Here is a 27,482-nt window from a genome sequence, read left to right as displayed (position 1 = left end):
ACAAAGCAGAAAGAATGAGAAATGCAGTCCAATTTCAGCTTAAGTAACAACACAACTCTAGAAGTAATACTTACCAACTGGATTTTGAGCCACTACAGGTCTGGAAGCTTCACTAGCTTTGCTAACACCTGCAGCATTTAGAGCATAGGTTCTGAATTGATATTCTAGGCCTTCCACCAACCCCGTGACTTTATAGTTGCAGTCACAGCATGGTACTTTGTTCTCCTTCACCCAAAGGATGGTGTTGCGCTCCTTCTTTTCCACCCAGTATCCAATGACTTTGCTGCCACCATCATGATAGGGCTCCTCCCAGCGAATGGCCATGGCACTTGCAGACACAGAATAGACTTCTGGCCTTGAAGGTGGGCTTGGTGGGACTGAACATGAAGAAGTTGGGGAGGAAAATGTTAGTAATCATAAATACCTCAGTCAGAAGAAAAGAATGAATTTTGAGAAGTGTTTCACTTACCGAAGGGATGCTCAGCAACCACTGTTTTTGATTCAACTGGCTTGCTGACACCGAATCTATTTTCTGAGCTTACTCGGAAACTGTACTCTTGATATTTTGTGAGATGACTGACTTTGATCTGCGTGCGTTTCACACTGGAATTCACCAGCTGCCATGCTGTTGTGCCAGATTCACGTTTCTCTACAATGTAGTTTGTAATGTCACTGCCACCATCATCTTCAGGTTCTTTCCAGGTCAACACACAGGACTCAGCAGATACAGATGATATTTCAATTGGGCCAGTGACGGGACCTGGCCTTCCTATGACTACCACTGTGACAGTAAATGTTTTCACACCAGCAGTGTTCTCCAGTGTAAGGTAGTATTTGCCAGAGTCACCTCTCATACTGTCTTTCACAGTCAGCGTGGTTCGGTCTTTTGTTGTCTTGATGGTCACTCTTTCAGTTTCCTTCAGCCTCATCTCCTCAAGTTTCCATGTCACTTTTGGAGCTGGGCGCCCACTGATGGGTATATCAATAGTGAAGGTGCTTCCAGCCTTGCATGTTATAAGCTGTCTGCTTATGTCACTGAGATCTGCTGTTGGCTCAATCTGTGGCTCCTTAACAATAACAGAAGAGAAAGCTTCTCTCGGCTCACTGTAGCCAGCATCATTCCTCGCCTTGACCCGGAACTCATATTCCGTGTTCTCCACAAGGCCTTCAACGGTGAAAGTAAGTTGCTTGGTTTGTCCAGCCCCAGTCCAGGTGTCAGACCCTTTTTGTTTCATTTCAAGAAGGTACCCAGTAATACGGCTACCACCATCATGATCAGGTTTAAGCCAAGCTAAAACTACAGAAGATTTGGTTGTATCAACAATATCTAGTCTCTTAGGTGGAGCAGGTTCTTCTGTGGCCACAACTGGTTCTGTTAATTCACAGGGTTCACCTACACCATATTCATTTTCTGCTGATACTCGGTAGTAGTACGGCATACCTTCTGCTAGATCTGTGACCTTAAAGATTTGTCGAGTGCATTTTGAACTCACTACTTGCCAGCTACGACGACTTGCTTCACGTTTTTCCACAACGTAGTGGTGGATACGAGAACCTCCATCCAGAAGAGGAGCATCCCACATTAAAGTAATAGATGTTCGAGTCACATCTTTAAATGTAATAGGACCTGGTGGACCAGGTGTGTCCAAAACCTTGACAGTAAATGTAATAGACTTGCTTCCACTGTTGTTTTCCACAGTAAAGACATACTTGCCAGCATCATTTCTATTGCATTCCTCTACAGTCAATGTGCTGAAGGAATCAGTTGTTTGAATGTCAGCACGCAAACTAAGATTAGCATCTGCTTTGGACCACACTGCAGTAGGAACTGGTCTTCCAGAAAAGGCAATAAACAGACGAATGCTTGCACCTGCTCTTACAATATGAGTCTGCTTGAAGTTTGCATCAATATCAATTTCAGGCGCAGAAAGCCTGTCCACAGTCTGGACTGAAGCAGAAGTTTCACAACTTTCTCCTCTGCCAGCACCATTGACAGCACTAACTCTGAATTTATAGTGTTCTCCTGCCTCCAAATCAACAACAGTATATTTGGTAGCAATAACAGTCTCTGCATTGACTTTCTGCCATGCTTCAAGATCAGCTTTGCACATCTCAATGATGTAACCAATTATTTCCATGCCTCCATCAAAAACTGGCTTTGTCCACTCTAAGCTTACACTAGTCTTTGATGTGTCTGTCACCTTTACAACATTAGGAGCACTTGGTGGGCTGACTGGCTCTCTGCATTTAATCAGCTTTGAAACGTCACTTGCAGGTCCAACTCCTGCAGCGTTTTCAGCCATGACATGGAACTCATACTCATTGCCTTCAATAAGGCCAGTTACTCTGTATCTGTTCTCAGTAATGGGCCTCTTACTGGATACTTTAACCCAGCGCATGCTCTTCTTTTCTCTCCTTTCGAGAATGTACTCATTTATCTCGCTTCCACCGTCTGACTCTGGTCTTGCCCATGTGAGTGTGATACTGTCTCCTGTTACATTGGTAGGCTCTGGAGTTCCTGGTGCATCAGGGAGAGCTAAAGAAAGGGAAAATGTCATTAGAAAGATAAGATGGTAACTCCATAAGATGGATATTTGTGCAGAATGAGGTGGAAACTTACTGTAAGGTATTTGTGCGATAACTGGATCAGACTCCAATGGTCTGCCAACTCCAAATTTGTTCACTGCAGAGATACGGAACTGATACTCATTGCCTTTAATTAATTTAAGTGCTGTGTAGCTGCAAGCTTCACATTTATCTTCAACTAATGCCCAAGCAATCCTGCTGGTTTCACGTTTTTCAATTATGTAGTGAGAAATAGAAGCACAACCATCATTAGCTGGAGGCTCCCACCATAATGTGACTTTTTCTCCAGTGATGTTTGTGAATCGTATTGGTCCACCAACTTTTCCTGGTGCGTCTGCAATTTTAAAGGTTCAGAATTATAATTTGCTGGCACTTAGAATAAAATACTATTTTTAAAAAACCGTGCTGAAAGTGCTTGGTGCAGTACCTTGTACTCTGATGGTAATATCTTCTCGTTTAGTGCCTGATGCGTTTTTGGCTTCTACTGTGTACACTCCACGATGTTCCCGGAGAGCATCTCTAATGAAGATTGTACTATATCCAATAGCTGTAGTTATTTCTATATTCATCATTTTATCAATCTCTTTACCATCCTTAAACCACGTCACTTTAGGTACTGGACGTCCTTTGATTAGAGCTTTAAGTCTAATGCTCTCTCCAGCTTTAACAGTAAGGCCTTCAAAGTGTTCAGCACCAAATTCAATTGTTGGAGCAACTAAAAAAGGAAAATATGAATCAATTGCCATATAGCTAAATATTTTTCTGATACTCTTCTAAATGCACTAATTATAAAAGTCTGTGATATATAAAATTATTTAACTTACAAAAAGGCATTCTCTAAATAGCAGTTATTATATGAATGATTAACTTATTTTTCCTGTAAGCATCCATAAGTGCACCATATATATATGTGAACATATATATATATATAGGTGAAAGGCACTGTTAAAATGTGGTGTTAAGCTCAGGCCAAGAGACCTGAGGCACATTTTAATTTTGAAATTATTCAGTGCTTCAGAATATTACAGTCCATGCTTTCTTTCCAACTTTGCTGCTGCTGCTTATCCAAGAGAAATGTAGAGTGCCAGGCTTTTCAGCAATTGATTATGTACGTCTTTAATTTAGACCTTCCCACCTTGGAGTATGAACACAAATGTTCTGAATAAACTGGGAGGACCTCAGCCACAAATTCTTTGCCCCTTAACTTTCCACTTCCCATCAGTGAAGCCACAAAGTCTATCTGGCTTCAATACCTGAGCATACTAAGAAAAAATTCTTACCGTTTTCATCTCTGGTCATGATATAGCCTGAAGACTGTGAAGGTGGGCTGATTGTACCAACAGCATTTCTTGCAAGCACTCTGAACTCGTACCGGTCGCCCGGGCTGAGCCCTGTAACTGTGTATTGGCACTCACTGACATCAGTAAAGTTACACCTGAGCCAGCGGTCCGCGCTTCCTTGCCGCTTCTCAATGCTGTAAGCCACAATCTTACTGCCTCCGTCACGCAGAGGGGGGTTCCACTTCAGGGTGATGGTTTCCCTAGTGACATCAATGTAATCAGGAGTACCAGGCGGGTCTGAAAGGAAAATAATGATTTGTTTTTATTACTGCTCACAATAATCGACAGGAACAGAATTTTCTTGGATAAGTGATTAATCATTCACTTACCCACTGGAGAGACTGCCAAAGTAAATTTGCTTGGCTCACTAGCTCGGCTTAGACCTGCAGCGTTTTCAGCATATACTTGGAACTGGTAATCCAGGCCCTCAAGCAGTCCAGTAATCCTGTATTCTCGGTTAGATATTAATGCAACATTGACCTTCTGCCACAAAATACTGTTTCTTTCCTTCTTTTCAACATGGTATCCCATAATCTCTGAACCACCGTCATAAACGGGAGCATCCCATGAGATGGTCATTCCATCAGCAGTTACGTTGTACACAACAGGCTTGCCTGGGGCACCTGGTGGTTTAAACTGGTGCTTTGCCACGACATCTGCTGAGACAAGAGGTGGGCTCACTCCGTATCTGTTTTCTGCACGAACTCTGAACTGATATTCAGTATCTTTAACAAGGTTTGGTACTTTGAAGGTTGTTCTTGCAGCACTTGAACACACCAGCTTCCAGTTCATTTGCGATGTTTCTCTCTTCTCAATACTGTAGCCAGTAATTTCTCCTCCCCCATTATCATCAGGAGCGTCCCATGACAAAACTACACTATCTGCTTTGATTTCATCTATTCTTAAAGGTGCTTTTGGCCTAGATGGAGGACCAAGAGTGATTACAGTGATTGTGAATGACTTTCTGCAGACTACGTTATCAAGAATTAAAGTATATTTGCCACCATGCTCCTTTTTCACATTCTTGATACTTAAACTTATCTTGTTTTCAGTTTTCTTGAAACGAAGATGCTCTGTTTCTTTAAGAGGGAGGTTGTCCTTGAGCCAGCTCATTGATGGATTAGGTTTACCCTTATAGGGCAGTTCAACATGCAGGTTATGTCCAATTCTTACTGCAATCTGACCTCCAGGAATATCAGAAAGGTCAGCCTCAGGTGTTATTATAAGTTCTTTCACTGTAATGGGTCCAACAGTAACAGAGTCACTCATGCCTTTTTCGTTTTTAGCAAAGACTCTGAATTCCATGACAGAAAGCTCTTTAAGTTTGTCAGCTACAAATTCACAGCTCTTGCTTGTGCCTGCATATGTCCATTCTTTCTCTTCCTGAAGTTTCTTTTCAATAACATAGTCTGATATAATGCTACCACCATCATAGTCAGGTTTGCTCCACTGCAATTTAACAGAAGTCTTTGTAGAGTCTTTCATGGCTAGGTCTTTTACGGGTCCAGGTACATCTGCTGCTTTCACTGGCTCAGATGTCTCACAAGGTTCACCTAGACCAATTTCATTTTCAGCAAGGACACGGAAAAAGAATGCAGTCTTTTCTGACAGGTTAGTCAGTTTAAAGGTGGTATGAGAACACTTTGTTGTAACAGTTGACCAGGCCCTCTTTGTAGCATCTCTTTTTTCCACAACATAATTTGTTATTTCAGAACCACCATTGATGAGAGGTGGCTCCCATACCAGTGTAACTGTGCCACGAGAAACATGCTTGAGCTGCAGCTTCTGGCATGCAGAAGGTGTGTCAAGTACTTTTACATTGACAAATGATGATTTTGCTTCTCCAACTCCATTTTCAATTGTAAGAACATATTTTCCTGTATCATTTCGTGTAACTTGAGGAATAATAAGTAGCGTAGATGATTCTGTGTTTTGGATGATATATCTTTCATCAGTCCCAAGATTCTTGTCACCCTTTCTCCATGTGACTGTTGGAGGAGGTCTTCCCTTGAATGGAATCATTATTTCCACATCTTCACCTGCTTTAGCAACAATAGATGTCCGAAGAGCAACATCCAGATCAATCTCTGGTGCCACTGTGGAAATAAATAAAAAATTAATAATGCATACTTGGAATGTAAAATAAGAAATGGTTTGAAAGAAAAACCACCACACAGAAAAATGATAAATCACAAAGGAATACAGTACCAAGAATGTCTTTTGCTTGAACAGGTTCCATCATTTCAATAGGCTCTCCTTGTCCAGCACAATTCATAGCAGATACACGGAAATAATAATTAACACTTGGCTGAAGGTGGGATACAACATATTCAGTTGTTCTCACTTCTCCCTTGGTACTGACTACAGTCCATTCTTGCTCTTCACCTTCCCTCTTCTCCACAACGTAGTGGGTAATTGGACTTCCTCCATCATAAGCAGGTTTAATCCAGCCAAGAGTAACAGATGTCTTGGTTGTATCCACAACTTTCAGCTTTGTCGGTGTGCCTGGCTTATCTGTAAATGATGGTTTATGGGGGGAAACAAAAACACCAATCAGAATCCAATTAATTGTAAAGAGGAAGAAAATCTGCACTCGATTACATTGGTACAATCCCACCCTAACTACTCATTTTCCATTGATTTCTAACCTATTGGAAAAAATGGACATTGAATCTTACCAATAGGATCTGCAGCTTTGTAGAAGTCAGAAGCCTCAGAGAATGGACCCGGTCCAGCTGCATTGACAGCACAAACTCGGAAATGATATTCACTGTTTTCAGTCAGACCTGTTACTTTCTGTCTGGTGTCCCGAATGGTTTCTTTAGAGACCTTGAACCAACTCAGACTCTTCTTGTCACGTTTCTCCAGAAAATATCCTGATATTTCACTGCCTCCATCAGCAGTGGGCCTGTTCCAGACAACAGTCATGGAATTCTTGGTTATCTTTGTGACTTCTGGTGTGCTAGGTGGTCCAGGTGTAACTGAATAAAAAATCAAATGTTAGTAAACCAGTACTACTTACAAACAGTACACAAGACAATTCAGTTGTATAAGTTATTTTATAGAACTTATTTCTTACCAAATGAATTTTTGGCTATAACAGGTTCAGATTCCAGTGGATCACCAATTCCAAACTTGTTCACACCACGGACACGGAACACATATTCATTTCCTTTGATGAGTTTTGTTGTAGTTACGATACATCCCTCCAATTTTTCAGAAATTAAAGACCATACAACCCGACTTGTTTCCCGTTTTTCAACAACATAGTGTGTTATAGCTGCACCACCATCATCTGCTGGCGGGTCCCACATTATTGTAATCTTCTCAGCAGTGACTGTCTTAAACTGAATAGGTCCACCTGGGGGTCCTGGCTTGTCTGTGGAAGGCAGAAGAAAGAAGATGTTAAGTATTCATCACTGAATTATTGTTTAATAGTGAAATGCATTTGCATCTCAAGACATACCAAGTATCTGTACTCTAATATGGGCTGATGCTGAACCCATGGCATTCTTCAATTTTAATTCATAGGTGCCACTGTCGAGTCGATTTGCATCCTTGATGAGTATAGAAGCAAATTCTGTTGTGTTTTCCAAAGACACTAGTGCACTGGTTAGTACCTCATTGCCATTTTTGAACCATTCAATCGTGGGTATAGGCTTGCCTGAGATGCCTAGTTTTAGCTTAACTGAAGTTCCTGCTTTGTATTTCACCACTTCTGTATATTCTGGTGGCACATCAATTTCAGGTGCACCTTAAGAAAAAATAAGAATAGGTTTAAAACATGTTTATTGTAGCCCTGTATTTAATAAAATCCCCAAATTTAATTACCTTATTTAATCTAATAGTCAAAGGTATTTGATAAATACTGATCAAAGTAAAGAGAGCATATATAACTTAAATCATAAACCTAGAGTAAGTTAGAGCTAATCCTATGAAGAAAAGACAATTACATGTATAAATATAACCACTTGAACCATGGGCAGGCTTCTTTTGCTCAGAGAACAGAGATACCAGAAGACTTCAGAAATGCAGATACAGGCAAAGACATTCCTTTCAATCATGAGCAAATGCTCACAGTCAATCATGTTTCTTGAATCAATCACTGTAAACTAGCCTTCTGTATTTAAAAGATTATGGATCTACAAAACAACATGGCCATTGTCCTAGAACACCAAAATTATATCATTAAATCATTGCAAAACACTTACCATATGTATCAACACATGTGATTGGACCCACAACATCTGAGGGATTACTAATGGAACCAACAGCATTCTTTGCAAAAACCCGGAATTCATACTTGGAATTCTGTGTCAGGCCAGATACTGTGAACTGAGTCTCAATGACATTGGTGAAGCTAGCTTTTGTCCATCTGCCATCTGGAAGATCACGTTTTTCTACGATATATCCAGTGATTTTGCTACCACCATCAAATGCTGGCTTCTGCCAGGACAGAGTGATAGAGGTCTTGGAAATATCTGAGGCACGAACATTTCTTGGTGGTTCTGCAGAAGGAAACAAGAGTATTGTCATTAATTAGCAGCTTTGAATATTGACTTAGTGTAGAGAAGAGATGATCACAGGGGAAACAAAATGGTTGGGCTTCATTATTTTATGGAGAATACATACCACAAGCATCAATTGCAAGGACTGGATCAGAAGGACGACTTGCTTTTCCAATGCCAGCTGCATTTTCTGCATAAACTCTAAATTCATAGATAAGGCCAGCGCTGATTGTGGTGACTTTGAAATGAGTTGTACGAATAAGGGTCTTGTTAGCCTTCTGCCATAATATGCTATTCCTGTCTTTCATTTCCAGGTGGTATCCAATGATAGCATTGCCACCATTAGTGACTGGTTCATGCCATCCGACAGTAATGCTCTCTCGGGTAACATTAGTGACCCACGGTGTAGAAGGAGGGCCTGGGGTAGCTGATGGTGTCAAAAGAATTGATTGTTAACAAAACTATGCTTTCAACATCAAAGCATTAAAGCATCAATGTATACTATGAGAAGCATGTTACTCACTGTAAGGAAGCTTGACAACCACACACTGCGAGTCTATGTGATCGCTGATGCCAAAGCGGTTCTCAGCCTTGATGCGGAATTGGTATTCTTCCCCTGTTGTGAGCCTCATAACTTTGATAACAGTTCTAGCAACAGTGGCAGACACTTCAGACCAAGCAGCAGTACTTGTTTCTCTTTTCAGTACAATATAGTTGGTAACTTGACTTCCACCATCATAAGCTGGTGGTTGCCATCTGAGTGTTACACTCTCTTCAGTGACATCGCTAAGGGCAACAGGACCAACAGGAGGACCGGGTCTATCCAGCACAACAATATTAACAAAAGATTTTGTGGTGCCACTTGAGTTTGAAGCAGTAATGTCATATCTACCAGCATCAGCAGCCACACTTTCTTTAAGGTTAATGATGAGACTTTCTGCAGTGGTTTCTGTGTGGAATCTTATGGTAGGTTTCAGTGCAACACCATCTCTAGACAATGTCACCTTTGGCACTGGTTTTCCAGAAACTGGAATTTCAACTTTTAGGTTTGATCCTGCTCGAACATATACAGTGTTATGAGGGAAGCCCTTCATGTCAATCTCAGGAGATTCTGAAAAAGAAAACATTTCCAAACCATTAAAAGAATGTTCCATATTTTAAAATACGAATGCAGTTGAATGCGACTTTTGTCTCGTGTCTGGAAGCATACCTAATTGTTCTTTAACTGTAACAGGGAGCAGTAGTTCCTTAGGATCACTTAAACCAGCTTGGTTTTCTGCAGATACCCTGAAGAAATAGTCGACGTTTTCCTTAAGACCATGGACAACATGATGAGTTGTCTTTACGACTGCACACTTAACCCATTTTTGCTGTCCTTTCTCAAGAGCTTCAAGGAGGTAGCTAACAATTCTACTTCCACCATCATGTTCTGGTTTTAGCCATGAAAGAGCAACACTGTCCTTTGTGACATTTGTTACTCCAAGCTTTTCTGGTGGGCTGGGTTTTTCTGAGAAAAAAAGTGCAAAGGTTAAACAATAGAGAAGATATTAACTTTTTATATTAGCAATTACACAGGAACACAATCTGGATCAAGAAAATGTACTTTTAAACCAATCTGTATATTAGAAATATTTTAAGTAAAATCCAAGCAAAATTAAAAATTCAAGCTATTACTTAGCTCTTTTTTATTTGCATAACCACAAACATACCTATGAAAAATTATCTATTTTACTGTGTGCAGATTTAAAGCCTTTGACGTTATTTTGAAGTAAGCACTTTAAAACACTTATTATTTTAAGTATTACCAATTTTTTCATAGTGAAACATACCTGTTATTTTTGTTCCCTCTTTGGTCTCAGAAGGCACTCCAACACCATATTCATTTTCTCCCGAGACACGGAAGTAGTAAATGGCACCTTCTTGCAAACCAGTCACTTTGTAGGACAGGCGATGACAGTTGTTTGTCACAGTGACCCACGCCTTTTTGCTAGCTTCTCGTTTTTCAATCACATAGTTCTTTACAGGTGCTCCACCATCATTTTCAGGAACATCCCAAGATAACACAGCAGATTCTTTAGTTACGTCTTTTGTTGCAATATTAGATGGTGGGCCAGGCGTATCGAGAACTTTGACGATTAAAGTCAAGGTGGTAGTGTTCAGGATGTTTTGCAATGTTAATGAGTATTTTCCAGAATCATTTCTTGTTGCTTTTTCAATAGTAAGAGATGTACAATTACTTGACGTGTCAATGCTTGCGCGCGTACGGAGATCAGTGTCTGGTTTGCTCCATGTTACATTTGGGACTGGTTTGCCTCTGAAAGGAACAGTCATTGTGAATGACCCACCAGCCTTTACAATTAAAGTCTTCCGCATTTCACTGTCAATTTCAAAGGCAGGTTCTTCCTCTCTTTCTTTTGCCATTTGAGGTTCTGAGACATCACTTGGTTCACTGACACCCATTTTGTTAATGGATTTCACTCTGAAAACATACTCAGAGCCTGATGTTAATCCAGTTATGGTATATTCTGTGCCTCTTAAGTTCTGAACAGCTGTTGTCCAGTCAGTTTCATCAGTTTTCTTGTATTCAACTGTGTATCCTGTTACTGGAGCACCTCCATCAAACAGTGGCTTTGTCCAACTAATTGTGATATTTGACCTTGTAGAATCCATAATCTTAGGTTTAGATGGGGGCGATGGCAAGAAGATTGGATCTTCTGCCTTAATCAATGGTGTGGTTTCACTTGGGAGACTGAGGCCAGCAGCATTTTCTGCATAAACCCGGAATTCATATTCACATCCCTCACGGAGGCCTGATGATTTCACTCTTAAATCATAAACTGGCTTCTTGTTTACACGAATCCATCTTAGGCTGGTTTTCTCACGCCTTTCAATTACATAGCCAGAGATCTCATTGCCTCCATCAGACTCGGGTCTTGCCCAGCACAGAGTTATTGAATCTTTGCTCACACTGGTGATCTCTAAAGATGTAGGTGGACTTGGAACTGTAAATGGGTCAAGGGCTTTGACAGCAACACTTTCTAGAGGCTCACCAACACCATATTTGTTAACTCCCATCACTCTGAAAATGTACTCATTGCCCTTCAGTAATTTTGTCACTTTACAAGATGTTGTTTTAAGCTCTCCTTCACAAAGTGTCCATGCAATTCTGCTGGTCTCACGTTTTTCCACAATATAATGATCAATATCTGCACCACCATTTTCTTGAGGGGGTCCCCATGATAAATGGCACTTTTCAGCAGTAAGGCCACTTATTTCTAATGGACCTGCAGGTGGGCCAGGTCTATCAAGTACTTTGCAATTAATTGTCAAAGATTTTGTTCCTGCAACATTCTGTAATGTTAGTACATACTGTCCTGAGTCACCTCGGATACAGTCCTTAATGGTTATTGCAGTGGTGTAATCTGTTGAGACGATTTCAACTCTAGCTTTTCCTTCGAGCTCCTTGCCATCCTTTGTCCATGAAATCACTGGTATTGGCCGCCCTGCAACATCAGCGTTGACTTTAAACACTTCTCCAGCTTTCACAACTACAACGTCCCTGAATTTGGCATCCATCATAATTCTTGGAGCCTCTATATCATCTTTCACAGTCACAGGTCCAGTTGATTCAGATGGCTGACTAAAGAGCCCAGCAGCATTCTTTGCAATAACATGGAATTCATAACGCTGGTCTTCTGTAAGTCCACCTACATCAAAGTATGTTTCTTGCACATTAGTAAAATTACATTTTAGCCAACGACCATCTGGTAGTTCTCGGCGTTCAATAATATATCCTGTTACTTTAGCCCCACCATCATATTCTGGTTTCTTCCACTTCAATGAGACAGATGTTCTTGTAATATTAGTAACTTCTGGTTGACCAGGAGGATCACATGGATCTCTTGCAGCAACTGGTTCACATGCTTTGCTGCATTTGCCTATTCCAGCAATGTTTTCTGCATATACACGATATTCATACATCAGTCCTTCATCAAGACCTGTAACTTTCATCTGTGTATCAGTTATGAGGCTCTTGTTGACTTTCGTCCAAAGAATGCTGCTTCTTTCTTTATGCTCCAAGTGGTATCCTAGTACTACACTACCTCCATCATTAACTGGTACCTGCCAAGTTACAATCATGAAAGATTTAGTTGCATGTGCCACACGGGGCGTTCCAGGTGGACCTGGAGGCTTAAATGGATACTCTGCCACAACAGAAGCAGAATTAGTATAAGTGCTCTTCCCATAGCGGTTTTCTGCGCAAACACGGAACTGATATTCAGATCCAGTGACGAGCCGAGATACTTTAATTGATGTTCTTGCAACTGCTGCAGAAACAACCTCCCATGTTGTCGTGGTAGTGTCCCTCTTCTCCACAATGTAATTGCTAATATGACATCCACCATCATATGCTGGAGGTTTCCAAGACAGAGTAACACTATCAGCACTAACCTCATCAATTTTAACATCAGTTGGTGGTCCTGGTCTGTCAAGGACAACTACAGTTAGAGAAGCTGTTGTTGAGCCAGCAGTATTTGAAAGATGCAATTCATAATGTCCCAGATCTTCATTTGTAGCTTCCTTGATGGACAGTGAAGTTAAAGTCTTTGATGTCTGAACATTTACCCTGGTTGTCTCTTTTAAGGGATTCCCATCCTTCTTCCAGCTGGCAGTGGGAAGAGGTCGCCCTCTGAATGGAATGTCAATCTTAAGATCATCTCCAGCTTTCACTGTAAATGTGTTAAAAAGGAGCTCAACAGATGGCTGGATTTCAATATCTTTTGCAATGACCGGGACACCAAGTTCTCTTGGATCACTTTTTCCTTTTTCATTAACAGCAATCACCCTGAAACTGTACTCTTCTCCCATACTTAAGCCTGTTATTGTTGCTTCCAGTGTTTTCACCTGGGTACATGCACTCCATTTTACACTTCCTTTAGTCTGCATTTCTACTATATAACCAGTAATTTTACTACCACCATCACTCTCTGGCTTCTCCCATTTAATTGATGCAGAATTGCGAGTCACGTCAACAAGAATGACCTTTGAAGGTGGAGAAGGTGGCTCAGACACCTTAACTGGATCAGCAGTTTCTGCTGGTAAACCAGCCCCATATTCATTTACAGCTAGAACACGGAAGTAATAACTGCAACCTTCTTGTAGTTGAGTAATCTTGAAGGAATTCTTGGTACAGTTGCTTGTAACTGTGGCATATGCCTTTCTCGTGGATTCTCGCTTTTCAACTACATAGTTGGTAATTTTAGCTCCACCATCAATAAGTGGTGCTTCCCAGGCTAAAGTCACAAAATCTTTTTTCACTTCTCTGATGGTCAGGTTCAGAGGTGCACTAGGTGTATCAAGCACTCTGACATTAACAAAAGCTGATTTTTTGCCACTGTTGTTCTCTAAAGTAAGATTATATCTACCACTATCAAATCTATTGACATTGTCAATGACCAGCATTGTGTAGGAACTGGTGACTTCAATCTGAGCCCGCTCACTAATTGTTCCTTCTGCTTTCTCCCATTTAACTTCAGGTTCTGGTCTTCCTTTGATAGTGACAAACAGGCGTAAAGTACCACTAGCACGTACAGTGACTACTTTTCTGAGATCTGCATCAAGTTCAATTTCAGGAGGTTCCATCTTGTCCTCTGCTAAGACTGCACCAGGTATAGTTGCAGGCTCTCCTACTCCTTCTGAGTTGATGGCACAGATGCGGAAGTTATACTCCTGGTTCTCTTTCAGTTTTGTCACGGTGAACTGTTTTGCTTGTAGGCCTGTTGGTGGGGTGCAGGTAGTCCATTCATCAGCAGCAGCTTCTTTTACTTCTACTACATATCCTTTAACAGGAGCACCTCCATCATATATGGGCTTACTCCAGGCAAGGGAAACTGATGACCTGGAAGTATCTGTAACCTTTGGATTGCTAGGTGGACCTGGTGGATATAATACATCACAAGCACGATAGAAAATGGATGGCTCACTGGGTTCTCCTACCCCTGCAGCATTTTCAGCAGACACTCTAAATTCATAGAAATGCCCATCAGTTAGACCTGTTACTCTGAATCGCAAGTCTGTCAGCCTTTTCTTATTGCATTTGGTCCACCGGATACCATCTTTGTCTCGTTTTTCAAGTATGTAACCTTCAATTTCAGCTCCCCCATTGTCTTCTGGGCGACCCCATGTTACCACCATAGAATCTTTTGTGATTGCTGAAACTTCAGGTGTTGAAGGAGGACCAGGGGGTTTGTACGGATTACGAGCCACAACTGGCTCAGATTCCAAGGCCTCTCCAGTTCCGTATTTATTCACTGCCATTACACGGAAAATGTATTCATTGCCAGGAAGGAGTTTGGTTACTTTGTGGTTAAGAGCCTGCACGTCTGTCGCTACTTGTGTCCATGAAAGCCTACTTGTCTCTCTCTTCTCAATGATATAATGTGAGATGCTAGAACCACCATCATGTAAAGGTGGAGACCATGACAAGTAGCATTTTTCTGCAGTGACACCTGTAACATTCAAAGGTCCTTCTGGAGGTCCTGGTCTGTCAAGCACTTTTACAGTGATTGGTATAGATTTGGTGCCACCAACATTTTTGAGGTTAAGAGTATAGTGACCTCCATCTACTCTTATACAGTCTTTGACAGTGAGAACTGTTTTCTCAATGGTAGATTTAATTTCCATTCTTGCAGTTGTTTCTTCAAGGTCTTTACCATCTTTTGACCATGTAACGTCAGGAATAGGTTTGCCATGGATATCAGCTTCAAGAACAAAGGTTTCTCCAGCACGAACAACAATGACATCTCTGTATTTAGGATCCATTGAAGCTCCTGGTGCTTCAACTTCGTCTCTGGCAGTAATAGGCCCTGTACTTTCAGATGGTTCACTCAAGCAACCTGCTGCATTTCTTGCAATTACTCTGAATTCATATCGTTGGTTTTCAACAAGGCCACTTACTGTAAATTCTGTTTCCAACACATTTGTAAAGCTGGCTTTCATCCAGCGACCATCTGGCAGTTCTTTCTTTTCTACAATATAGCCAGTTATTTTGCTTCCACCATCGTATTCTGGCTTTTTCCACTTCAGTGTGATATTATTTCTTGTAACAACGATGGCCTCTGGACGGCCAGGTGGGTCACAAGGATCTCGGGCAACATACAGTTCTGATACTTTGCTGACTTTGCCAATGCCAACAATGTTTTCAGCAGAAACTCTGAACTCATATTCAAGACCTTCTTCAAGGCCGTCTGTTTTATATTTGGTGTCCACAATAAGTGACTTGTTCTGTTTAGTCCAAAGAATGCTGTTCTTATCTTTACGCTCAAGATGGTAGCCAAGAACTTTGCTTCCTCCGTCATTAACTGGTTCATGCCACTGTACAATCATATGGTCCCTGGAAGCTGCTGTAACAAATGGGGTTCCAGGTGGTCCAGGCACCTTGTAGGGGTATTGCACAACAATTGATTTAGAAGCCAAAGGAGAACTCTTTCCATACCTATTTTCAGCAGAAATCCTGAATTGGTATTCAGAACCTGTTTTAAGCCTTGTTGCCTTGATGGTTGTTCTTGCAACAGTTGCTGACACAATGTTCCATGTGGTAGTGCTTGTGTCACGCTTTTCTACTATGTAGTTGCTTATCTGGCAGCCACCGGTATAATCAGGTGGATCCCACGATAAAACAACAAAGTCTGCACTAATTTCATCAAAGCGGACAGGTCCTCGTGGTGGGCCAGGCTTTTCTAGTACAATTATGCTCAGGTGCTCTGTTGCAGTACCTGCTGCATTTGTTGCTGTCACTGTATATTTACCAAAGTCTTCCCTGTTGCTTTCTTTAATATGTAAAATAGTTGATGTTGCTGTATTCTGGATATTTAATCTGGTTGTCTGTTTCAGCGGCTGCTCATCTTTTGTCCAAGCAATAGTAGGTTTGGGTCTACCTATAAATGGTACTTCTACCTTCAGATCTTCTCCAGCTTGTACACTGTATGTATTAAACATCAGTTTGAAACTTGGCTCAATAGTCAAGTCTTTAGCTATCACAGGAATTCCAAGTGCTCTGGGATCACTTTTGCCTTTTTCATTGTAGGCGATCACACGGAATTGATATTCCTGTCCTGGACTCAAACCAGACACCTCTGCATTACATGTTTTGGTCTCACTGACAACACTCCATTTTTCTGTTCCCTTAGGCAACATTTCAACAAGGTATCCCAAAATTCTGCTACCTCCATCATGTTCAGGTTTTTCCCACGTCAGTGATGCACTTCGCTGAGTCACATCAGTGAGTGTTACTTTCCCAGGAGGCAGAGGTGGCTCTGAGGCTTTGACAGCATCTCTGGTTTCAACTGGAACACCAATTCCATATTCATTTTCAGCCATAACTCTGAAGTAATAAATTGCTCCTTCTGTAAGATTTTCAACTTTAAAGCTTGTCTTGGCACACTTAGCACTTACATTTGCAAATGCCTTCCTGGTGGACTCACGCTTGTCTATTACATAGTTCTTCACCTTTGCACCACCATCAATAATCGGTGGCTCCCAAGATAATACAGCAGAATCCTTCTTTATATCCTTTACCACTAAGTTTTGTGGGGGTCCTGGTGTGTCCAAGACTTTCACTGTAACAAATGCAGATTTAGAACCACTGCTGTTCTCTAGCTTAAGAATATACTTTCCAGCATCATTTCTATCACAGTTGTCAATTGAAAGTTGTGTGTAGTTTGTGCCTTTATCAATCTGAACTTTTTCTGAGAATTCACCTTCTTCTCGGGACCATGTGATGTCAGGTGTTGGTCGTCCCCTGAATGGTATGTGAATCCTGGCAGACCCACCAGCTCTTACCACTATACCTTTCCTTAGCTCTGAATCAATATCAAGTTCTGGAGCTTCCAGTTTGTCTTCTGGTTTAATAGTACCAGGAACTGATGCAGCCTCTCCCACACCAATCTTGTTGAGAGCACATACTCGTAGTTTGTATTCCTGATGTTCAGTAAGCTTTTTGATCTCAAATCGAGTGGCACGTATACCTGTCTGTGGAGTAACAAGCGACCATTCATCTTCATCTGCTTTACAGATTTCGACAAGGTATCCCTGGATTTCACAACCACCATCATAAATAGGTTTACTCCAACCAAGTGTAACTGAACTTTTGGTGGTATCCACAACATGGGCATTTGTAGGCGGGCCAGGCTTGAACATTGGGTCACATGCTTTGAAGTAGGGAGAAACTTGGCTTGGTTCACCAACTCCAGCAGCATTTTCAGCAGAAACTCTGAATTCATATTCATGATCCTCCGTTAAACCTGTAACTCTTAATCTCAAGTCTGTAATGCGGCGTTTATTGCATTTTATCCATCTGATGCCTGCTCGGTCTCTCTTTTCTACAATGTAACCTACGATTTCACTACCTCCGTCACTATCTGGTCGAGTCCAGCAGACAGTCATAGAATCCTTTGTGATGTTGGTAATTTCCAAGGCTTTTGGCGGTCCAGGAACCACAAATGGATTTCTCATCATTACTGGCACAGATTCTAATGGCTCACCAACCCCATATTTGTTAACTGCCATGATACGGAAGACATATTCGTTTCCTTCCAAGAGTTTTGTTACTTTCAGCATTGTAGGTAAAACTTCTGAAGCAACCACAGTCCATGCCAGGCGGCTAGTTTCTCTCTTCTCTACAATGTAATGAGAAATATCACTGCCACCATCATGAAGAGGAGGAGCCCATGCCAGTGAGCATTTTTCAGCAGTAACTCCTGTCACTTGGACTGGGCCCTCTGGAGGTCCTGGCCTGTCCAAGACTTTAACGTTTACTGTTACTGTCTTTGTTCCTGCAACATTAGAGGCTTCTAGAATGTACTGTCCACCATCAACTCTAATAGCATCTTTTACAATTATTAATGCACTGAAATCTGTGTTCTTTATTTCGTATCTAGCAGTGTCCTCAAGCTCTTTATCTCCTTTGTACCACTTAATTGTCGGTAGTGGCTTTCCATGAACATCAGCCTCAAGTCTGAATGTTTCACCAGCATTTACAACAATAGTTTCTTTGTACTTCGGATCCATTGAAATTCGTGGAAGTTCAACTTCATCCCTTGCTGTTATTGGTCCTGTACTGTCAGAAGGTTTGCTTATTGTACCTGCAGCATTCTTTGCAATTACTCTAAATTCATATCTTTGGTCTTCAGTAAGTCCTGTTACAGTGAACTGAGTTTCAATTATATTTGTGAAGCTCGCTTTCATCCAGCGACCATCTGGTAAGTCACGTTTCTCTACAATATAACCAGTAACCTTACTTCCACCATCATATTCTGGTTTGGTCCACTGTAGAGTAATAGAGCTTCTTTTTATTATTATAGCTTCTGGGCGACCTGGAGGATCACATGGATCACGAGCTACATAGCACTCAGAAACTTTACTTGTTCTGCCAACACCAACAATATTTTCTGCAGAAACTCGAAACTCATATTCAATCCCTTCCTCAAGGTTATTTGTCTTAAAACTTGTGTCCTGAATAATAGTCTTGTTTACTTTAGTCCACAGAATGCTGTTTTTCTCCTTTCTCTCAAGATGGTAGCCCAACACTCTACTGCCACCATCATTTACTGGTTCATGCCATTGCACAACCATGGAGTCTTTTGTAACTGTTGTCACAAATGGTGTGCCAGGAGGTCCTGGCTCCTTGTAGGGATACTGTGCTACAACCGGGGCGGATTCCAATGCAAAACTCTGCCCATACCTGTTCTCAGCAAATATTCTGAACTGGTACTCAGAACCAGTTTTCAGTTTAGTCACCTTCAGCGTAGTTCTTGCAACAGTAGCCGAAACTGTTTCCCATACAGTTGTCGTTGTATCTCTCTTGTGAACAATATAGTTGGTGATTTGGCAGCCGCCTGTGTACACTGGGGGATTCCATGACAGGGTAATACTTTCTGCACTTATTTCATCAAACTTCACAGGTCCAACTGGTGGGTCAGGTTTGTCTAGAGTAATAATTTCAACAGAGGCAGACTTTTGCCCAACAACATTAGCCACAGTGATTTCATAAGTGCCACTGTCTTCTTTGCTAGTTTCCTTAATATTCAATACAGTGAGATCAGCTGAATCGCTAATATTGACTCTTGTTGTCTGCCTTAATGGCTGGCCATCTTTAACCCAGGTAACAGTTGGTTTAGGTCGACCTGCAATTGGTATTTCTACTTTTAGGTCCTGTCCCACCTGCACACTGTAACTGTGGAAAGCAGGTCTGACATCAGGTTCAATCACCAGGTCTTTGGCAACTATTGGAACTGCAAGTGCTCTAGGATCACTCTTGCCCTTTTCATTTACGGCCATTACTCTAAAAAGATATTCTTCCCCTTGAGTTAGATTAGTAACAACTGCTTCAAGTGTTTTAACACGAGCACACTCTGACCACTTCTCACTACCCTTTGCTTGCATTTCAACAATATATTGTATGATTTTGCTACCACCATCATGTTCAGGTTTTGCCCAGCTTAGCGAGACACTGTTTCTTGTTACATCATCCACTGTTATTTTCCCAGGAGGCTGTGGAACTTCAGCAACTTTAATTGGATCACTGGTTTCTGCAGGGAGGCCAATTCCGTATTCATTCTCAGCAGAGACTCTGAAGAAGTAATAGCAGCCCTCCTGAAGTTGATCTACTTTCCATGAAGTCTTGTGGCAGTTTGTTACAACAGCTGCATATGCCTTTCTTGTTGCTTCACGCTTCTCAATAATGAAATTCTTTATTTTTGCTCCACCATCCAAGAGAGGAGGCTCCCATGAAAGTGAAACAGAGTCTTTAGTGATCTCTCTGATTTTTAAATTAACAGGTGCACTTGGGGTATCCAGTACCCTTACACTGACAAAGGCAGACTTTGTTCCACTGCTGTTTTCCAAGGTCAGAGTATACTTTCCGCTATCAAATCTGTTAACGTTATCTAGAACAAGGGAAGTAAAGCTACTCGTGGTATCAATAATAGCTGCTTCTCTGATGTCACCATCCACTTTACCCCATTTCACTTCAGGTGTTGGACGACCTCTGATGGGAACGAACAGTCTTAAGGAACCTCCTGCTCTCACATTTACAATCTTCCTTAACTCCATGTCAAGGTCAAGGTCTGGTGCCTCCATCTTCTCTTCTACAATAACAGAACCAGGAACATCTGCATGCTCTCCAACTCCTGCTTTATTAACTGCACATATGCGGAATTTGTATTCGTGTTTTTCCACTAATTTTTCTACTTCCATGTGAGTATTCTTAATTCCAGTTGGAGGGGTACAAATCGCCCATTCACCATCACTTACATCACATTTCTCCACAATGTACCCCTGAATTTCAGAGCCACCATCATATATAGGTTTACCCCATGAAAGAAAAACTGAAGATCTTGTAACATCCGTAACTTTAGGATTATTGGGTGGACCTGGCTTGTAAATAGGATCACATGCTTTGTAGTAAGTAGAAGGTGGACTTGGTTCACTAAGACCAGCAGCATTTTCAGCTGAAACTCTGTATTCATAATCATGGTTTTCTATAAGACCAGTCACTCTGTATCGCAGTTCACTTATCAGGCGTTTGTTACACCTTGTCCAGCGAATACCTTCCTTATCTCGTTTTTCAAGGACGTAGCCTAGGATTTCACTGCCACCATCTGAGGCTGGTCTTTCCCATACAACTATCATAGAATCCTTGGTAACTGCTGTGACTTCTGGAGCCTTTGGAGGAAGTGGCACAACAAACGGGTTCTTTGCGACTACTGGGTCCGACTCAAGAGGTTCACCAACACCATATTTATTCACTGCCATTATGCGGAAAACATACTCATTTCCTTCCAGAAGTTTTGTAACTTTGCAATTCAGGGTTTGCACATTTGAGTCAACGACAGTCCACACCAAGCGACTGGTTTCCCTTTTTTCTACGACGTAGTGTGAAATATCGCTGCCACCATCTTGTAGTGGGGGTTTCCATGACAGGGTGCATTTTTCAGCTGTAACACCTGTAATCTCAACAGGTCCTTCTGGAGGTCCAGGTCTATCAAGAACTTTGACATTAACGGGAACCTTCTTTTCACCTGCAACATTCTTTGCCAGTAATACATATTGCCCACTGTCAACTCTTGTGGCTTCCTTCACACTTAGGCTTGTTGCAAAATCAGTAGTTTTTATTTCCATATGAGCGGTGCTTGTCAGTTCACGATCGCCTTTTAACCACTGAATGGAAGGTATTGGTTTTCCATGAACATCAGCATCAAGCTTGAACGACTCACCAGCATGCACTACAATAGTGTCTCTGAATTTTGGATCCATACTTATTTGAGGTGGTTCTACTTCATCTCTTGCTGTAATTGCCCCTGAACTCTCAGATGGCTCACTGAAAACACCTGCAGCATTTCGTGCTATAACACGAAACTCGTATCTCTGGTTTTCGACTAGACCGGTTACTTCAAACTGAGTATCAATGACATTTGTAAAGCTTGCCTTCATCCAACGGCCATCAGGCAATTCCTTCTTTTCAACAACATAGCCTGTGATTTTACTTCCACCGTCATATATAGGTTTCTTCCACTGCAGTGTTACTGAGCTTCTTGTGACAATTATAGGTTCTGGACGACCTGGAGGGTCACATGGGTCACGTGCAGTATAGCATTCAGACGCTCTACTTGCCTTTCCAATTCCCACTATGTTTTCTGCATAGACTCTGAATTCATACTCAAGACCTTCTTCAAGGCCAGTAGTCTTAAATTTGGTATCTGGAAGAGGCGTTTTATTCAGTTTAGCCCAGAGAATGCTGTTTCTTTCCTTGCGCTCCAAGTGATAACCAATGATCCTGCTACCACCATCATTGACTGGTTCATGCCATTGTACCACCATGCTGTCTTTTGTGACATTTGTTACAAAAGGGGTTCCAGGTGGACCAGGAACTTTAAATGGGTACTGGGCTATTATTGACTCTGAGGTGAGATATGTACTCTTCCCATACCTGTTCTCAGCTGCAATTCTGAACTGATATTCACAGCCGGTCTTTAAACGACATGCTTTTATAGTTGTTCTTGCAACAGTAGCTGACACCATGTGCCAAGTTGTGGTGGAAGTGTCTCTTCTTTCTACAATGTAGTTATTGATAGAGCTACCACCATCATACTTGGGTGGTTCCCAGGAAATAGTAATGCTATCTGCTGTTACTTCATCTACTTTTACTGGTCCAGTTGGAGGTCCTGGTTTGTCAAGGACAACAATATTTAGTGTCTCAGTTGCTTCACCAGCAGAGTTTGTAAGTTTAACTACATATGCTCCCACATCTTCTCTGCATGCTTCTTTTATTGTTAGCACTGTGTTGTTTTCTGAGCTTTCTGCATTTACTCTTGTAGTCTGCTTCAATGCCACATTGTCTTTATGCCAAGACACTGCTGGTTTAGGTCGACCAACAAAAGGAACATCAACCTTTAAGTCCTCTCCTGCTAGGACACTGAAAGTGGTAAACAGTAGTTTGAAAGCTGGTGGGATCACAAGATCTTTTGCAACAACTGGTATACCCAGCTGGCGAGGATCACTGATACCTTTCTCATTCTGAGCTGAAACACGGAAGGTGTATTCTTCACCTTGGATCAATCCTGTGATGGTGGCTTCAGTAACTTTTACTGTAGCACAGGTTGACCACTTGTCACTGCCTTTGCTTTGCATTTCTACAATATAGCCCAGAATTCTGCTACCACCATCATGTTCAGGTTTTTCCCAAGACAAGGTTACGCTATTTCTTGTCACATCCAACAAAGTTATTTTCCCTGGTGGAAGTGGTCTTTCTGATACTTTTATGGATTCTGAAGTTTCAACTGGAAGGCCTATTCCATACTCATTTTCAGCCAGGACTCTGAAGTAGTAGTTGCAGCCTTCTTGCAGTGAATCAACTTTCCAGCTGGTCTTGTGGCAATTGGCATTAACAGTTGAATAAGCTTTCCTTGTTGATTCACGCTTTTCAACAATGTAATTTTTTATTTTAGAGCCACCATCTATGAGCGGAGGCTCCCACGTGAGTGTAACTGACGATTTTGTAACTTCCTTTATTTTCAAATCTTGAGGTGCCCCTGGAGTATCAAGAACTCTGACATTCACAAATGCTGTCTTACTACCTGAGCTGTTTTCAATTGTCAGTATGTATTTGCCGCTATCAAATCTATTTACATTTTCAACAATAAGTAAAGTGTAAGAGCTTGTTGATTCAATGCTTGCTCTATCCAAGGATTCTCCATGTTCTCTTGTCCATTTGACTTCAGGTGCTGGTCTTCCTTTAATTGGGACAAAGAGTCTCAGAGTACAGCAAGCTCTAATAGTTACAACTTTACGTAGTTCTGCATCAAGTTCAATCTCTGGAGGTAGCATTCTTTCTTCAGCTTTTGGAGTGCCAGGAACAAGAGCAGGTTCCCCAAGACCTTCAGAGTTCATAGCATATATCCGTATTTTATACTCCTGATTTTCTTTCAAGTCAGTGATGGTAAAAGAAGTGGCCTTTAGACCAGCTGGTGGAGTTACAATCTTCCACTCGTCTTCTTCAGGTAGTGCAATCTCAACCATGTAACCTGTGATCTCTGAACCACCATCATATATTGGTTTGTTCCATGCTATTGTAATAGAGGACTTGCTGCTATCCAAAACACGAGGATTACCTGGGGGACCAGGCTTAAATACAGTATCACAGGCTTTATAGAATGGACTGGTTGGGCTTGGCTCACTGACACCAGCAGCATTTTCTGCCATGACTCTGTATTCATATTCATGGCCTTCTGTCAATCCAGACACTTTATAACGTAAGTCAGTAACAACCCTTTTGTTACATTTCACCCAGCGTAGACCAGTCTTGTCTCGACGTTCCACAATGTAGTTAGTTATTGGGCTCCCACCATCAGAATCGGGATGGCCCCAACAGACAACCATAGAATCCTTTGTAATTGCTGTAACTTCAGGTGTTTTAGGTGGATCAGGTGGAACATATGGATTTACTGCAAGAACGGGTTCTGATTCCAGAGGCTCACCAACTCCATATTTGTTAACAGCCATAACTCGGAACACGTACTCATTGCCCTTCAACAGTTTAGTAACCTTCAGTTTAGTCACTGGAACTTCTGTGCCTACAGATGTCCATGCCAATCTACTTGTTTCACGTTTTTCAACCACATAATGGTCAATCTTTGCTCCTCCATCATCCAGTGGGGGTAGCCATGACAGCACACATTTTTCTGCAGTGACTTCAGACACAGCCAAAGGCCCTTCTGGGGGACCAGGTCTATCAAGGACTTTAACATTGAAGATATGCTTGGCAAAGCCACCAGGGTTTGTTGCAGTAAGTGTATAAGCACCACCATCTCTTCTTGAGGAATCTTTGTTGGTGAGAGTGGTAGAGAAATCTGCTATTTTTATTTCTAATTTTGCTGTGCCTTCAAGTTCTTTTTCTCCCTTTGTCCATGTCATAGTTGGTGGAGGGCGACCCGAAACATCAGCCTCAAGTCTGAAGACTTCACCTGCTTTCAGCACTATGGTGTCCTTGTATTTAGCATCCACCTTTATCCTTGGTGCTTCAATGTCATCTCTACAAGTGATTGCATCTGATGGCTCTGAGGGCTGACTAACTGCTCCGCCAGCATTCCTAGCAATGACACGGAATTCATAGGCAGCATCTTCTGTCAAACCACTTACAGTGAACTCAGTCTCTAGTATATTGCTGAAATTAGCCTTCAGCCAACGGCCATTAGGAAGGTCTCTTTTTTCAACAGTGTAGCCAGTTATCTTAAAACCTCCATTATATTCTGGTTTAGTCCACTTCAGTGTAACTGCATGTCTTGTAATGTTCAGAGGTATCGGCTTACCAGGTGGATCTATTGGGTCCAGGGCAAACACAGGCTCAGATGGCTTGCTTGGCTTACTCTTCCCAGCCAGATTTTCTGCTATAACACGGAATTCATACGCAATGCCATCCGTGAGTCCAGATGATTTAAAGATATTTCCTGACACCAACATTTTACTTACAGTCTGCCAAACAATGCTGTTTCGCTCTTTCCTTTCAATGTGATATCCCAGTATTGGGCTTCCACCATCAGTAACTGGCTCATTCCAGCTAATGGTCATGGTTTCTTTGGTGACTGCAATCACCTGAGGAGTGCCAGGAGGCCCAGGTACCTTAAATGGATAGTTGGCAACTACAGACTCTGAAGTAATGGCTGGACCAACTCCATATCTGTTTTGAGCTTTAACACGGAACTGATACTCAACTCCTGTAGTGAGACGAGTGGCTTTAAATGTAGTACGTATCACTGTAGTTGCCAGTTCAGTCCACGTGGTACTGTCAGTCTGACGCATCTCGACCACGTAGTTACTTATTGGTACACCACCATCATTCAAAGGAGGCTCCCATGAGAATGTCAAGAAATCACATGAAATTTCTTCAAATTTGATTGGTCCAGTGGGTGGTCCAGGTATGTCATGAACCTGAACAGTGATTACTTCACTAACTTCTCCAACAATATTTTTAGCTGACAGCGGATACTGACCACTATCACTTCGAACACATTCATTGATGGTCAGTATGGTTGCAGTTGCTGTATTTTCATAATTTACCCTTTGTGTTTGCTTAAGAATCTGGTCTTCTTTCTTCCAAGTCACAGTAGGCCTTGGACGACCAAGTACAGGGATTTCAATCTTGATATTGTCACCAGCTTTGGCAATGACTGTTTTCTGGTAAATAGCACGGAGGTCAAACTCTGGTAGCATTGTCTGCTCCTTGATAATAACTGGTCTGCTTTCCCTTGGGGCACTTCTTCCAGCACTATTAACTGCCATAACCTGGAAAGTATACTCCTCATTTTCAGTTAGATTCTTTACTACACAGTCCAGTGTTTTTACAGTGGTGATGTGTGCCCACTGGTTGGTTCCTTTTCTCTGTGCTTCAATTACATACCCAGTGATCTTGCTGCCACCATCGTGTTCTGGTTTTGGCCAAGCTAGGCTAACTGAGTTCCGAGTTACATCCATAATGTTAAGGCTCTCAGGTGGGGCTGGGGCCTCAGAAGCTTTTACTGGTTCTGTAGTTTCAGCTGGCTCACCAATACCATACTCATTTTCAGCCAGTACTCTGAAATAGTATTCACACCCCTCAGCCAAATTAGGAACCTTGAAGGAACACTTCTGGCAGTTGGTTGTGACTGTTGAATATGCCTTCCGAGTTGACTCACGTTTCTCAACAATGTAGTTTGTTATACGTGAACCTCCATCTACCAGAGGCATATCCCATTGAAGGGTGATGCTGTCTTTGGTTATTTCTCTAGGCTTGAGGTTTATTGGTGGACCTGGTGTATCCAAGACCTTCACATTTACAAAGCCAGTCTTCTTACCAGCAGCATTTTCAAGAGTCATTACATATTTTCCTGCATCATATCTGGTGCACTCTGTGACAATCAAGAGTGTAAAAGAGTCGGTATTCTCAATACTGGCACGTCCTTTGAGGGAAACATCATCTTTTGTCCATGTAACTTCTGGAGTTGGACGTCCTTTAATTGGCACAAAAATGCGAATAGTTAATCCAGCCCTAACAACAAGTGTTCTTCTTAGCTCAGCATCCAGTTCAAAGTCAGGAATCTCTTCTCGGTCAACGATTTCCACACTTGGAATTATTGCTGGTTCACCGACACCTGCAGCATTCATGGCAGAGATTCTGAAATTATACTTGGCTCCGGTCTGCAGATGAGCTACAACAAACTGAGTGATTCTTAAAGCAGTCCCTATTGTGTCTTTCACCCATTCATCTTCTCCTTCTTTTTGATGCTCCACTATATAGCCAGTGATTTCAAGACCACCATCATAGTGAGGCTTGCCCCAGGCTAAAGATGCACTTGTCTTTGTGGTATCAGTCACTCTTGGATTTGCAGGTGGACCTGGTGGGTCTGAAAAGCAAAAAAAAACCATAAAACATTAAATTACAGCAGAAGTCATTCTTATGCCCTCTGAATGTGCTCCCTACCCATCCCACCCATCCCCAAAAAGAAAAAGAAAGATA

At 41.8% G+C, this 27,482-nt stretch overlaps 1 protein-coding gene across 1 annotated transcript in view; it reads right to left on the bottom strand.

The window, feature by feature from the left end:
• TTN (titin) overlaps positions 1-27,482 on the bottom strand; it is a 235,634-nt gene that overhangs the window by 18,457 nt on the left and 189,695 nt on the right. Inside the window, exons 277-291 of the mRNA XM_056496551.1 lie at positions 10,264-27,369; positions 9,645-9,941; positions 8,958-9,545; positions 8,559-8,861; positions 8,138-8,434; positions 7,393-7,680; positions 7,006-7,305; positions 6,605-6,907; positions 6,135-6,440; positions 4,256-6,022; positions 3,867-4,163; positions 3,014-3,301; positions 2,621-2,920; positions 470-2,536; positions 75-377 (exon numbers count right to left, since the gene is read on the bottom strand). Coding sequence (XP_056352526.1) covers positions 75-377; positions 470-2,536; positions 2,621-2,920; positions 3,014-3,301; positions 3,867-4,163; positions 4,256-6,022; positions 6,135-6,440; positions 6,605-6,907; positions 7,006-7,305; positions 7,393-7,680; positions 8,138-8,434; positions 8,559-8,861; positions 8,958-9,545; positions 9,645-9,941; positions 10,264-27,369 — 24,810 coding nt within the window. The remainder of the gene's footprint in view (positions 1-74; positions 378-469; positions 2,537-2,620; positions 2,921-3,013; positions 3,302-3,866; positions 4,164-4,255; positions 6,023-6,134; positions 6,441-6,604; positions 6,908-7,005; positions 7,306-7,392; positions 7,681-8,137; positions 8,435-8,558; positions 8,862-8,957; positions 9,546-9,644; positions 9,942-10,263; positions 27,370-27,482) is intronic.

This window comes from Oenanthe melanoleuca, chromosome 7, assembly GCF_029582105.1.
Source record: "Oenanthe melanoleuca isolate GR-GAL-2019-014 chromosome 7, OMel1.0, whole genome shotgun sequence".
Lineage (NCBI taxonomy): Eukaryota > Metazoa > Chordata > Aves > Passeriformes > Muscicapidae > Oenanthe > Oenanthe melanoleuca.
The sequence above is the reverse complement of the archived record's forward strand: the minus strand, read 5'-3'. Positions and strand labels throughout refer to the sequence as shown.